General features: G+C 41.6%; 1 protein-coding gene across 1 annotated transcript in view; it reads left to right on the forward strand.

Annotated features, from left to right (window-relative positions):
* Positions 1-13,220, forward strand: part of LOC310860478 (ankyrin repeat domain-containing protein 13C-like) — a 71,145-nt gene that overhangs the window by 37,712 nt on the left and 20,213 nt on the right. Inside the window, exons 5-7 of the mRNA XM_083767421.1 lie at positions 1,720-1,765; positions 6,245-6,311; positions 12,952-13,096. Coding sequence (XP_083623547.1) covers positions 1,720-1,765; positions 6,245-6,311; positions 12,952-13,096 — 258 coding nt within the window. The remainder of the gene's footprint in view (positions 1-1,719; positions 1,766-6,244; positions 6,312-12,951; positions 13,097-13,220) is intronic.

Here is a 13,220-nt window from a genome sequence, read left to right on the forward strand (position 1 = left end):
ACAGCTCCAATAGATGGGCTGTATTCTGAGCCTTCCCAAAGTGATGCAGCTCCAGCCTCAATGTCACATTGATTTTTTATTTTATTTTTTTCACTAGCATCATCAGCATCATCATTATCATCCTGGGGATTATACAACTAAACAAATGATGATTCCCTACCAACATTACATCATCTGCCAAGGGGGGGGGGATCAGGACAACACACTCATATAGTTTACAGCTGCGTTGGAAATGTGCCACAAACTGGGATTAAAATGAGATTAGATTTAAATCTCAGCCATTTTGCCTTATTTGTTGTGGATGAACTAGCAGGTTCATATTAATCCATTCTGGGAGGGAGCCCCTTTTGGTGTTTTAAGCATTATGTTATACTTTAGCTATTGAAAATTAGCAGATCTACAAGCTCATAGCGCGCCACCGAGTGGCGCACTACGAGCTTGTAGGTCTGCTATTTTTGAAAAAATCATAAAAATGTGGCACAAATCTTTGAATGTATATTCTTTCAGAATACTTTTTTATTTATTTATTTTTTACGTCAGGTCAAACTTGGTTTCGTTCACACACAGAGAAGATTGTGTGCACATCTCATGTCTGTATTTAGGCCATGTGCTGGACATCAAGGAGAGGAGAAAACATCCGCACACTGTTTTTAAAAAGTACTGTATTACTGGTGCAATGTTTCGACCATTTGTTTAGGTCTTCATCAGGCAAATCGAATAACATTTTAATAATGCAACATATGAGATGTGGTTACTTGGCCGCCCCATTAGACAAACACAATGAGTGCTTGACCACATTGCTTAGAGCCTTACTGTTACTGGGCCTATACTGTTCACTTTCTGAAGATGTGTCCATTCAGCCTGTCACTCTGGTTTCACTGCAATGAAGATGTGTCCATTCAGCCTGTCACTCTGGTTTCACTGCAATTAAGATGTGTCCATTCAGCCTGTCACTCTGGTTTCACTGCAATTAAGAAGTGTCCATTCAGCCTGTCACTCTGGTTTCACTGCAATTAAGATGTGTCCATTCAGCCTGTCACTCTGGTTTCACTGCAATTAAGATGTGTCCATTCAGCCTGTCACTCTGGTTTCACTGCAATTTAAGATGTGTCCATTCAGCATGTCACTCTGGTTTCACTGCAATTAAGATGTGTCCATTCTGCAGTTATATAATTGCAGTGAATATCCCTTCCCCCCCCCCCCCCCCCCCCCCCCCCCCCGTTGCTCCGTGCCCCATCATACACGTGCCGTGCACAACCCCAAAACACTGACAACACATGGCCCAGATAGACCGACAGACGAACGGACGGACGGACGGACGGACGGAGGGAGGGAGGGAGGTAGAATATGCCTCCTGTCCCCCTTTGCACTCTACTGAGTGCATGTTTCTAGTTAACCCATTTTGACCTGGGAACGATTCGGCGAATGTCTTCTAAATCCTGACTGTTTTCTTGGAAAAAGCAGTTTTTCTATGTCAGTCGTTCTCTCAAACACTTTCATGTCACTTTTCACGCTTCTTCAAAAATAGCAGACCCTACAAGCTCGTAGCGCGCCACTCGGTGGCGCGCTACAAGCTTGTAGATCTGCTATTTTTCAATAGCTAAAAGGGGTTCCCGGCCCAAAATAGGTTAATGATGCATTACTCTCTCTCTCTTTATTTGGACTTGTTGTTTTTGGACATTTTGGACTAAATGTTCTTACTGTATTTGCCTATTACAGCTTGGGGACTTCTACCTGGAGCTTCACTGGGACTTCCAAAGCTGGGGTGAGTCAGGTTTTGTTTTACTGTTGGCCTACTTGGAATTTTGGGGAAATGGAAAATGCTCTCCAAACACAATTTAAATCTTAACATATCCCCACCGAATAATAATAATAACGTGTACCGTATGACTTCGATTGGAGTTTACTCTGAGCCGTGGTCAAACAAAGGTGTTATAGATGGAGTAATGTGGTGTACCGTCACGTTGTCTAGCAGCTATGTGCTGCTGGCGTTAGTGGATGATCATCTGCTGAGTCAAGACAACAATGATGACAGATTGTTTACACTGTGCTGCCTGGCTGGCCGGGGTACATGTTGAAAGGCACCCCCCCTGGTGGCCATGGATTATATTGCCTCAAGGAATTACTACCTGTCCAGTGCTGTGTCCATCTTTACATCAATTTACAATTTACAATTTAGCAGACGCTCTTAATCCAGAGCGACTTACATTAAGCAAGAACAAAAGCATGGGAATACATCACAAAAAAGCATTTATCATAAAACATGCATAAGCTAAGAAAGTAACAGTGGAATATCTATATTATGAGACTATACATATAAACTATATATATATATACTACTATGCTATACATATGTACTATGGCGTGCTATGACTATATACAATGCAATTATAGTGCTGTCTACATAACATGCTATAAGTCTGTATCAGATGCTATCTAAGTCTACAGAAATGCTATCTAAGGGGGTAGGGTAAGTGCTATGGGCCATGATGGAGTCTGAAAAGGTGGGTTTTCAGGCTACAGCGGAAGATTGGGAGTGATGCTGCAGTTCAAGGAAACACATCAAGGAAGCAAGCATGACTCCCAACTCGTCTCAATCCCGCTGGGCATTACTGACCGGGTGCACGGTCAGGGCGGTCAGGACGAGGACATTGTCTTGGACACTATGAATGTGATGTGACACTTCTGTTGTCTGCAGCATCAGCAACACTGATGAAGGCTTGACTGCTGAAAGGTGTCCGTTGTGCTGCTTTGCTCTGCACCGTAACCATACCAATGTATTTATTGAGACTTTTCAGTACTGTGTCCAAACAAATATCCCATGGCCGCAAACAAAATTTAATTCAGTCGTTACCACCGGCCTTTGTAATCGGAATGCTGTTTGTGGACCTAAACTAGCCCAAACATTTAGATTCTCGTAGAGGGTTTTTTTTCAATTCTGACGAATCTCTCTACGAGAGTCTAAAAGATAACCCCGCCCCTAACGTCGAAGAAGGAACGTTTGTGCCTCAAAATCACTCTTACCTTGTACAAATGCAAAATCTAAGCTGCTTTAAATGTTGCCCCACTTGTTTGTGAGGTGTTCGCAATCAGATTAAACACGGAACTTGCTTATTTTTCAATAAAAAAGGTATTTTAATCCACTCTGTCTCGGAATCTGGCGGCCATCTTGCTTTTCTCTCCATTGTAAATGCGCAAGAGAACCCTCGCCGCTAGGGGCGCGGGCAATATTCTGTTGCGCCGTTTACCGCATTTACAATGGAGGATTCCGAAACAGAGTGGATTAAAATACCTTTTTTATTGAAAAATAAGCATGTTCCGTGTTTAATCTGATTCCGAACACCTCACCAACAAGTGGGGCAACATTTAAAGCAGCTTAGATTTTGCATTTGTACAAGGTAAGAGTGATTTTGAGGCACAAACGTTCAACTTTCGACGGTAAGGGGGGGGGGGGGTTATCTTTTAGACTCTCGTAGAGAGATTCGTCAGAATCGAAAAAAACCCTCTACGAGAATCTAAATGTTTGGGCTAGACCTAAACGCTTGTTGGCCCTGGAGTTGTGAGCTGGGACTGAGTGCTGTGCAGTGTGCACGTGACACGTGTCTGTTGTTAATTATTGACACGTTTTTGTAGGTTTACATAATGGACACATGATGGTGAAGGCATGTTGGGGAGGTTGTGTAACGGGTACATTTGTTTAGGGGGGGGTGTAATCAACCACACAGAGCCACAGAGGTGTTGTGTAGTATTGTAATCATGGTGGTACAGTAGGAAGAAATGAAATGAAACGATATGGCCAAGGGGCTGAACTAAGCACGGAAAATAATTAGATTTGTCGTCACTTGTTCCCTAGTTGTTTTATGCACAGCTGTTTTCACAATACTTGCCAGATGCATATTAAAGGCCATGGACTACACTGTAGATCAGGGGTTCCCAACCGCTGGTACTTGTACCACTAGTGGTACTTGAGCCCCCCTCTGGTGGTACTCAGAGGAGTCGCCCAAAAAAGACAAAAAAAAAAAAGACTAATGTAGAATGAAATTTTTATAGGTAGTTCTTCTAACCAAGCAATGGGTTGAAATAGGCTTAATGGAACGGATTAATCACTTTAGAAATATTATCAGTTGCGCTGATTAGACAGAGTTTCGTCAGAGCAGCAGCTAAATTGGCTTGAGAATGGAACAAAGAAAAACAATTCAAAGAATAAATGACATTTTCCTCCTGTGTTAATAATAGCTGAATAGGATGGGGCAGGTCTACGCTCCTGTATTTGTATAATAATAATCAGTTGGTGGTACTTGGAGAGCCAGATATATTCTGTGGTGGTACTTGATCTAAAAAGGTTGAAACCCCCCTGCTGTAGATGACCCTACCTGCATGAGGGGTACAAAAATAGCAGACCTACAAGCTCACAATGTGTCGCGATCCAAGGCACTCTCAGATTGTAGAATAGATGATGATTTGCTATTTGTCATACAAAGCACATACAGTACAGTAAGGGAAGTGGTTACAGCCGGTTTCATTATTCAGAGGGGAGATTATTATCGAATGCAAATAGGTTTTGTTCCCTGTCTGGTATCAGCTGGTCCGTACAGTAGCACAGGCAAAGTTACTGTAGGAGGAACACCTCAAACCGACCAGCATTTTGCTTGTGGCTGTTTGTAATTTTGTCCAACTCTGGTGTCAGGCTTACTGTCCTCTGGTGTACTGTACTCTGGTGTCAGGCTTACTGTCCTCTGGTGTACTGTACTCTGGTGTCAGGCTTACTGTCCTCTGGTGTACTGTACTCTGGTGTCAGGCTTACTGTCCCGAAACCGAAGCCTTGAGATGTTTGGTTTTGGAGATTAGATTTTGGGGCTCCATTTTCGTCACCACTAAACCCCTTATCCCTAAACTCCTTTGCTTTTCTTTTTTTTTTTACTATTTTGAAGAAGAATTTTTTTTTTAGTTCAACTAGCCAATCTACATTGAGATGTTGTGAGCTTGTAGACTGGCCATTTGAACTATTTTTTGCAAAATAGTAAGAAAAAAAGGCAAAGAAGTTTAGGGATAAGGGGTTTAGCTGTGACGGAAATGTAGCCCCTAATCTACACGCGTCCCTTCATGCCACACTGCAAGCTTTGTAGATCAGCTATTTTCAGTACAAATTAAACATTTTTTAAATGTATTTATGTTAGATTGTTTTTTTTTTTATCAAATACTTTTGAATAATGTTAGAATTGTTTTAAATTGAAGAAAGGTCTTTCTTTTTAAACTTAAAAAAAAAGAAAAAACCCTAACCCTAACAAAAAGGATACATTTACTTTGACCCAGAGATGGGTCCCAACCTACTGTTTGGGTAACAGTGACTTAACCCAACAGGGGTTGTGTGTGTGAGGGGCCATTATATATTTACAGTAGCTCCAGAGCTACAAGTTATTGCTGGTTATATGGGCCTCCGCGGGGCTGAACTTGTTTTAATTTTATTATTTTTAAATGGCCTGGCTAAATTTAGACAATCTCATGCTGTAGTTTCACTCATCATGGCTATTGAGTGGAAACATTGTATGTCCAAAAGACTTTTCAGGAAATGGTAGAACATGTATGTAATATGTATGTATTCCAAGGGATCCATAGCGCGCCACCGAGTGGCGCACTACGAGCTTGTAGGTCTGCTATTTTTATCGTGAAAATGCGGCACAAATCTTTGAATATATATTCTTTCAGAAGACTTTTATTTTTTATTTTTTGACGTCGGGCCTAAATGGGTTAACCACTTTCAGAGCACATTCAGGACGGGACTGGTATTTTACTCCTTCAGGACGGGAACCCCTGTTATGTACAGTATATTAGCACTAGCTAAAAATCTGAATCGTTTTTTGGAAGGAGTTTTTACAATCGGCCTCAGTCCTAAATGGGTTGACCTATTGAGGCCTGAGAACAGGTTCTACAAATGTCTTCGAAATCATGTTTCCATGTCAGTGGTTCTCAATCTATTTACAACCCCCAGAATTATATATAACTATCTGTAAGTTGTTCCAGGGACCCCAGCAGCAAAGATTTAAACGTTTGCTGTGACAAAAAAAGAAAAGAAATAGCAGATCTACGAGAGAAAAATCTTAATATGGCAAAAAGAAAGTGCAGATTTTTTGGCAGATTTTGTGCGACACTGTAATATGATGAAGTAGCACGTTCATTTATTAAGGGGGGAAAAACAACATAAAAAGTGTGGAAATGAAATGAAATGTTCTTCCTTGTGTTGCAGTGCCCCTGCTCTCCAGAATCCTGCCTTCAGACGCATGTAAGATCTACAAGCAGGGCCTCAACATCAGGTGAGTCCATACATAGTATAATATATAATCATATATTTTCATTTATAAAGACATTCTTGGTGATCTTCCTCCTTACATTTCATCCAAATTTAATTTGGTAAAAAATGGTGTAGTATAAAAAGGTAGGTGGCTAGCGCACATCCAGTTCGTGTCTGGTGCTGGACTCATCAGGCGTCACCTGATGAAGGCCGTTCACGGCCTTCATCAGGTGACGATGAAGGCCGTTCACGGCCGAAACGTTGTGCCTTATTTATGGTGTATTGAATAAAAAGACACCTTGGAGCAAACCTGTGTGCGGACTCTCCTCTCTTCACAAAAAATGGTGTAGTGCCAGCCTTCAAACCTGAGGGGGTGGGGGGGGGAGTGTCTTACTTTCTTTGGCCCCTGGTCGTGGAATGACCTTAGCAGTTCAGACTAAAATTGGCCTTGAAAGTTCCTTTGAGAAGTTTCAAAATGATCATCTTAAGCATTATACTTTATTAAGCATTATACTTTATTAAGATAGGACAGTGACCAGAGACAGGAAAGGTAGAGAGGGGTGAGCTAACGTGCAGTAAAGAGCCTTGGGTCGTATTTTGGCGAGGGTCAGTTGCGGGCAATATAACCTTATTCATGTGGTTTGCCCTCTTACTCTGATTGACCAGGCTCTCCTGATGCCTGACGTTTTGCCCTGTGTGAAAGTGACGTTGCATTTGAACTACTATAGTTTGTCCTGAGTGCCACGTGATATTGTATCCACCTCTCCCATTACACAGGCTGATACTCCTGTCTTTGATTTCATAAGAAGAAACTCTGTTCAGTCCACTATTGCAGTATTGGTATGTCTCTTGAATTATAATGTATAAAAAGGTAGGTGGCTAGCGCACATCCAGTTCCTGTCTGGTGCTGGACTAAGGTAAGTACAGTGAAGAGAGGAGAGTCCGCACACAGGTTTGCTCCAATGGTGTTTGCTTTTTATTCAATACACCATAAATAAGGCACAACGTTTCACACCTGATTTCACACCTGATGAAGGCCGTTCACGGCCGAAACGTTGTGCCTTATTTATGGTGTATTGAATAAAAAGTAAACACCTTGGAGCAAACCTGTGTGCGGACTCTCCTCTCTTGAATTATAATGCCCTGAAGTGGAAAAAAGCTTCACCAATATTATCACATTACAAGCCTGTTTTAGTTTTCCTTAAGGAAGCATCATTAAAAACGTTTTAACTCTTAAAGGTATATTCAGTGATTTCACTTAATTCAAATATCACTTATTTTTTTGTTTTGTTGCGATAATCCTCCCTACTATAGAGTGTGCTGACCATATAAGGAGTTCCTCCCTGTCCCCAGTTAAAAAACCTTAGGTTTCGTTTTTGACTCTCTATCCTGATTGGACGAAAGGCTGGGTCCCACAGCCAAAAACGAAACCTAAGGTTTTTTGAGTGAAATCACTGAATATACCTTTAAGCACTTAAACTGTATACTTAGTTGACTGACCGGGGTGCAGCAGAGGCCTATACTTGATCCACTCCTTTTTCCCTCCACACCAAATCTCTTTGCTGTAGCTGAAGTGGTTAATGCATGTTTTGTAATGATATTCCAAATTGACAAAGTAACTAGTAACTAAAGTTTTCACTTAAATGTAGTGGAGTAAAAGTACAATGTTTGGAAAAATGTAGTGGAGTAGTAAAGTACAAATACCTTGTACTTAAAGTACAGTACTTAAGTATATGTACTTAGTTACTTTCCACCACTGCAGAGGGAGAGTCCCTGTAGCATATAGCAGGGGTAGGCAACCTTAGGCACCAGTGCCAACATTGGCACAAAGGAGGGTGATCACTGGCACACTGTCAAGTGTGTGAGAGAGTATTTTTGGTTTTAAATAAACTTTAAAAAAAAATGCAGTCAAATAAATGAAGTCCCTCACATTAGTGTGTAAATTACATCCTGCATTCTACATTCATTAAAACTGAACTCTGCCCTGAGTCTAATGATCATCATAACAACGTGAAAGAAAATATTTAAAAAGAAGGAAAAACTTTATATTTGTTGACAATCAAAATAAGTTGGAATCTTTCCTGTGGTGTCATTAAAATTAATTAATGTTGATATGGCACACTGACGATCTAGAAAATAAAAACATGGCACTTCGTTTAAAAAAGGTTGCAGACCCCTGGCATATAGCATCCGCCTCGCTTTCCTGCGCCCCCTCATAATGGGCCATAAGACGCCATTAGCAATTTCCGCTATCGGGCTGACATACAGCTTCCAGTGTGGAATCCAAACCTGGCCTGGCCATCGTTAAATGCTAATATTATGTGCCGAGCTGCACGGATGTCGGCACCGATGCACCGAGATGTGGAAAGTTCAAATTAAATTGTCGAGGTTTACCTCATTGTGCGCGACAGCTGTGGCACACTGCCTATGAGTCAGAGCTGTTGCTACGTAGGTGCACATCTGATGATCACACACTATCCTCTCTGGGTGCCCGTTCTAACTTCTATTAACACACACACACACACACACACACACACACACACACACACACACACACACACACACACACACACACAAGTTCGCCAAAGGCACACTTGCATTCACGGTATCGAACTGAATCTATGTGAATGTGCGAGTGTAGTCATGCAGTTGATGAGTTTCAGGCCGTTTCACTCATCATTATTCTCCACTAGTCCTTGGCTGTGAAAGTTAGTATTCAAAATGTTGTTTTATATTATCCTGGTTTGCGCGAGGCAGGCAGTCAGGGAGGGAGGGAGGGAGGGAGTCAGAGACACACAGGGAATAAGCAAATGGATGAGTGTAGAGGAGATAGAGATGGAACCAGAGAGATCCTTGTGGTGGTGTGTGAGAACCTCTACAGCCACATTTGTGTGAGACTGACTGGTCATCAAATAAACAATAGCAGATCTACAAGTTTGCAATTGCCAGTGTAAATCGTCTCAAGCCAATGTGTATATATATATAAGCTGTTGAACAATAGCATATCTACAAGCTCATAGCGCGGCAACAAGTGCCACGCTATGAGAGATCTGCTATTTTAGAAAAATTGTGAACTCTTTGCAAATCTTTGAATATCAGGTTCAGGTTCAGGTTTATTTGGCATTTGTATAGATACAGAGTATACATACAATGACATTTGTTTTGCTCAGAGCACTCACAGTCTTACATACACAGGACATAAACAAACATATACATTCTTTCTCAGAAAATGTGTTTGCTTCTGTTGTGTTGCTCTTGTACCATATCTTTCATTATCACGTCCTCCTCCCTTCCCTCCTGTTCCGTCTCTCAGTTTCCTGGAACTGTCGTATCTCCTCTTCCTTCCACTGTTCTTCTTAATGCTCTCTCCTTCAACCCCATTGTGTGTGTTTGTGTATGCATACACAGGCATAAACACAAGTGAAAGACCTGAGATCAGATTCATACGAGGTTTCCACTGGACACACACTGGTCTGATTAACCCATTCTGACCTGAGATCAGATTAAAAAAATGTCAGTCGCTCTTCGATTTAAAAAAAATAGCAGACCTACAAGCTCGTATCGCGCCACTCGGTGGCGCGATATGAGCTTGTAGATCTGCTATTTTTCAATAGCTAAAGCACGACATGATGCCAACCAAAATGGGTGCCCGGTCAGAATGGGTTAAATGAATAATGTGCATTAATTGTTGCCATGGGAGATCTATAACCACTTCATGTTCATAACGGAGACGATGACCCATATCTGTGTGCAGTACTATGCACATGAGTTTGTTTGTGATTTAGTTTTACTATCCTTGTGTGGACTTTTGGTCGGCCCAAGGATAGTATAATCAACCTGGTCATGTTTTGTGTGAAGTGCTCTGAACAAACATTAAAAGTCTTTGTTTATAACGACTATAACGCACATTCCATGCCTTATAGCCTAATATAACATGCCACGGTCACTGCCAGTATTGTTTAATTACCTTTGGAGCATACGCCAAAGTATTTGCGCCTTTGATCCATGAAAATAGTCTCAGGGTTTGTTGCCTAGCTGAAAGATAATCCACTGTTGCGATACAGAAGAACAACAAAATGGTACAGTAAGGGTGGATGGATCTCAGTGTAAAACCCTGTTCACTTGCATTGAACTCATTTTCCCAGAAACCAGTCGATTTCCCGGTTACGTCATCATAATGCGTCGGACTCGTCACTTTCTCTGCGACAAAGCCGTTTTTTTCATTAAAGTTATTACAAAACGGCAAATTAACCCATTCTGAACGGGCACCCATTTTGGTGTTAGCATCATGTCATGCTTTAGCTATTGAAAAATAGCAGATCTACAAGCTTGTAGGTCTGCTATTTTTGAAAAATCTAAGAGCGACTGACATTTCTAGAATCTGATCTCAGGTCAGAATGGGTTCATCAGACCAGTGTGTGTCCAGTGGAAACCTCGTATGAATCTGATCTGAAAAATGTCAGTCGTTCTTCGATTTTTCAAAAAATAGCAGACCTACAAGCTCGTATCGCGCCACTCGGTGGCGCGATATGAGCTTGTAGATCTGCTATTTTTCAATAGCTAAAGCATAACATGATGCCAACACCAAAATGGGTGCCCGGTCAGAATGGGTCAAAGTGCACTAAACAAACATTACCGGGCAAAAGGTGCTCCAGACAAACATTAAAAAAGCCATAGACTTGGCGGCTGCCACATAACGCAAATTCCGAAACCCAGACATTGGAGGAGGGGCCCCTCCAATGACATGTGGGACATTTCGTTCTGGCCCTATTGCTTATTATGTTATGGAAAAGAAAAAGATTCTCTTTGTCACGTGCACTTTCAATACAGCCTTGGGCAGGTTCAGGTTCAGGTTCAGGTTTATTTGTCATTTGTATAGATACAGAGTATACATACAATGACATTTATTTTGCTCAGAGCACTCTCAGTCTTACATAAACAGGACATAAACAAACATCTATAGTGCAAGAAAAGACAAAAACAGGAAAGTGAAGTGCAATACAGTTCAAGGTCAGCTGTTCAGCAGCCTGACTGCCTGGGGGTAAAAACTGTTACTGAGACGGGTGGTGGTACGAGATTTGATGCTCTGGTAGCGTTTTTTGGAGGGGAGTAGTTTGAACAGGGTATTTGCGGGGTGGCTGGTGTCTTCCATGATGTTATGGGCTTTTTTCATACAGCGAGTGGTGTAGATGTTATGGAGACTGGGTAATTCTGTAGTGCCGATGATTTTAGCTGCTGTTTTAATGGTCCTCTGCAACCTCTTGCAATCCTGAGCAGCATTGCAGGTAGTGAAATGTACTTGTAATCTCCTAATTAAGAAGATCAAAGTAGTAATACAATAGTCATAAAAGCAAAACAGCATTTCCCCACCAGCATTTCCCCACCTAGGCGCAGTCCTAATAAATGGTGGGACTGCAACAATAATGGTACTGTTACATCATGACGATGGAATGTCATGGTCATTCCAAGTTGAAAACGACAAGCAGACCCAATAGGAATTTGACCTGAAAGAAGGGGAAAGTTCAACATTGAACTAATAGCATCTGTTGTTGATGCTCCATCCATTTTGTGTTTTAGCAGCTCCCATTGCTGTGTCGTCTTATTATCTTTTTGCACTGCCCTGCCTATAATTTTATCCCACAAGTAGGGCCGGGACTAATTGCGATTAATTTAGATTAATTAACTACAGAAAAATTAATCGCGATTAACTACAGATAAATTAATCACACCTTTTTTTCCACCGCGGAACGTTTCTCACTGGGCGCTTTTCTATAGTACTGAAAACTGGAAATAATAAAAAGTCACCCCATTTTGTGTTGCCTAGAACTGGAGGTCTGACAAAAAACAGTAACAATATGAAGTAAGTACAGCTTTGTGATGTCACTGAGATGTACTTGTTACTGTTACTAATTTTTTTTCAGACCTCCGGTTCTAGGCAACACAGAATGGGGTGACCTTTTATTATTATTTCCACAACAGGTATATTAATGACAGTAAAATGTTGAAAATGAGTGGTATCCTGTAGTCACTATCTGTTGATTCACTGGGATACCAAAAAACATTAAAAAAAAGGTTTCTCGCTGTTCTCGGGTTGAATATTGATATGCGATTAAAATGCGATTCATCTAGATTAATTAATCGCAAAGCCTCTGATTAATTAGATTTTTTTTAATCGAGTCCCAGCTCTACCCACAAGCCAAACAAGTTTAGAGTCTGTGTTTCCTGACCCACTGCACATTCTCACGGACTTGAGAACTGATAGTGGGTTTGTCCAGCACGCAACAATCAATGGTTCATTTGTTTTGCGTCAAGTTATTATTAAATGCTTTGTGCTTTGTTTTGCGTGTAAAACAAAATGTGTGGCCATTACACTAATCCTTTAACGCTAATCCACACATGCACAGTATAATACGGTTGTGGTTAGGATCCGTTTGGTCAGTCGCTGCTCGAGTAACGAAAGATTGGTTTTGATGTCCCCACAAAGATGCTAAAAGGTGTGTGTGTGTGTGTGTGTGTGTGTGTGTGTGTGTGTGTGTGTGTGTGTGTGTGTGTGTGTGTGTGTGTGTGTGTGTGTGTGTGTGTGTGTGTGTGTGTGTGTGTGTGTGTGTGTGTGTGTGTGTGTGTGTGTGTGTGTGTGTGTGTGTGTGTGTGTGTGTGTGCAGACTAGACACCACCTTGATAGACTTCACAGACATGAAGTGCCAACGCGGTGATCTCAGCTTCATCTTCACCGGCGACGCCATCCCCTCCGAGTCCTTCGTGGTGCTGGACAACGAGCAGAAGGTCTACCAGAGAATACACCACGAGGTCTGTTGAGATGCCTGCACAAAATACACCAAGAATACACCACGAATACACCTCGAGGTCTGTTGAGATGCCTACACAAAATACACCAAGAATACACCTCGAGGTCTGTTGAGATGCCTGCACA

This window comes from Protomyctophum parallelum (genome assembly GCF_964188405.1).
Source record: "Protomyctophum parallelum genome assembly, chromosome: 6".
NCBI lineage: Eukaryota > Metazoa > Chordata > Actinopteri > Myctophiformes > Myctophidae > Protomyctophum > Protomyctophum parallelum.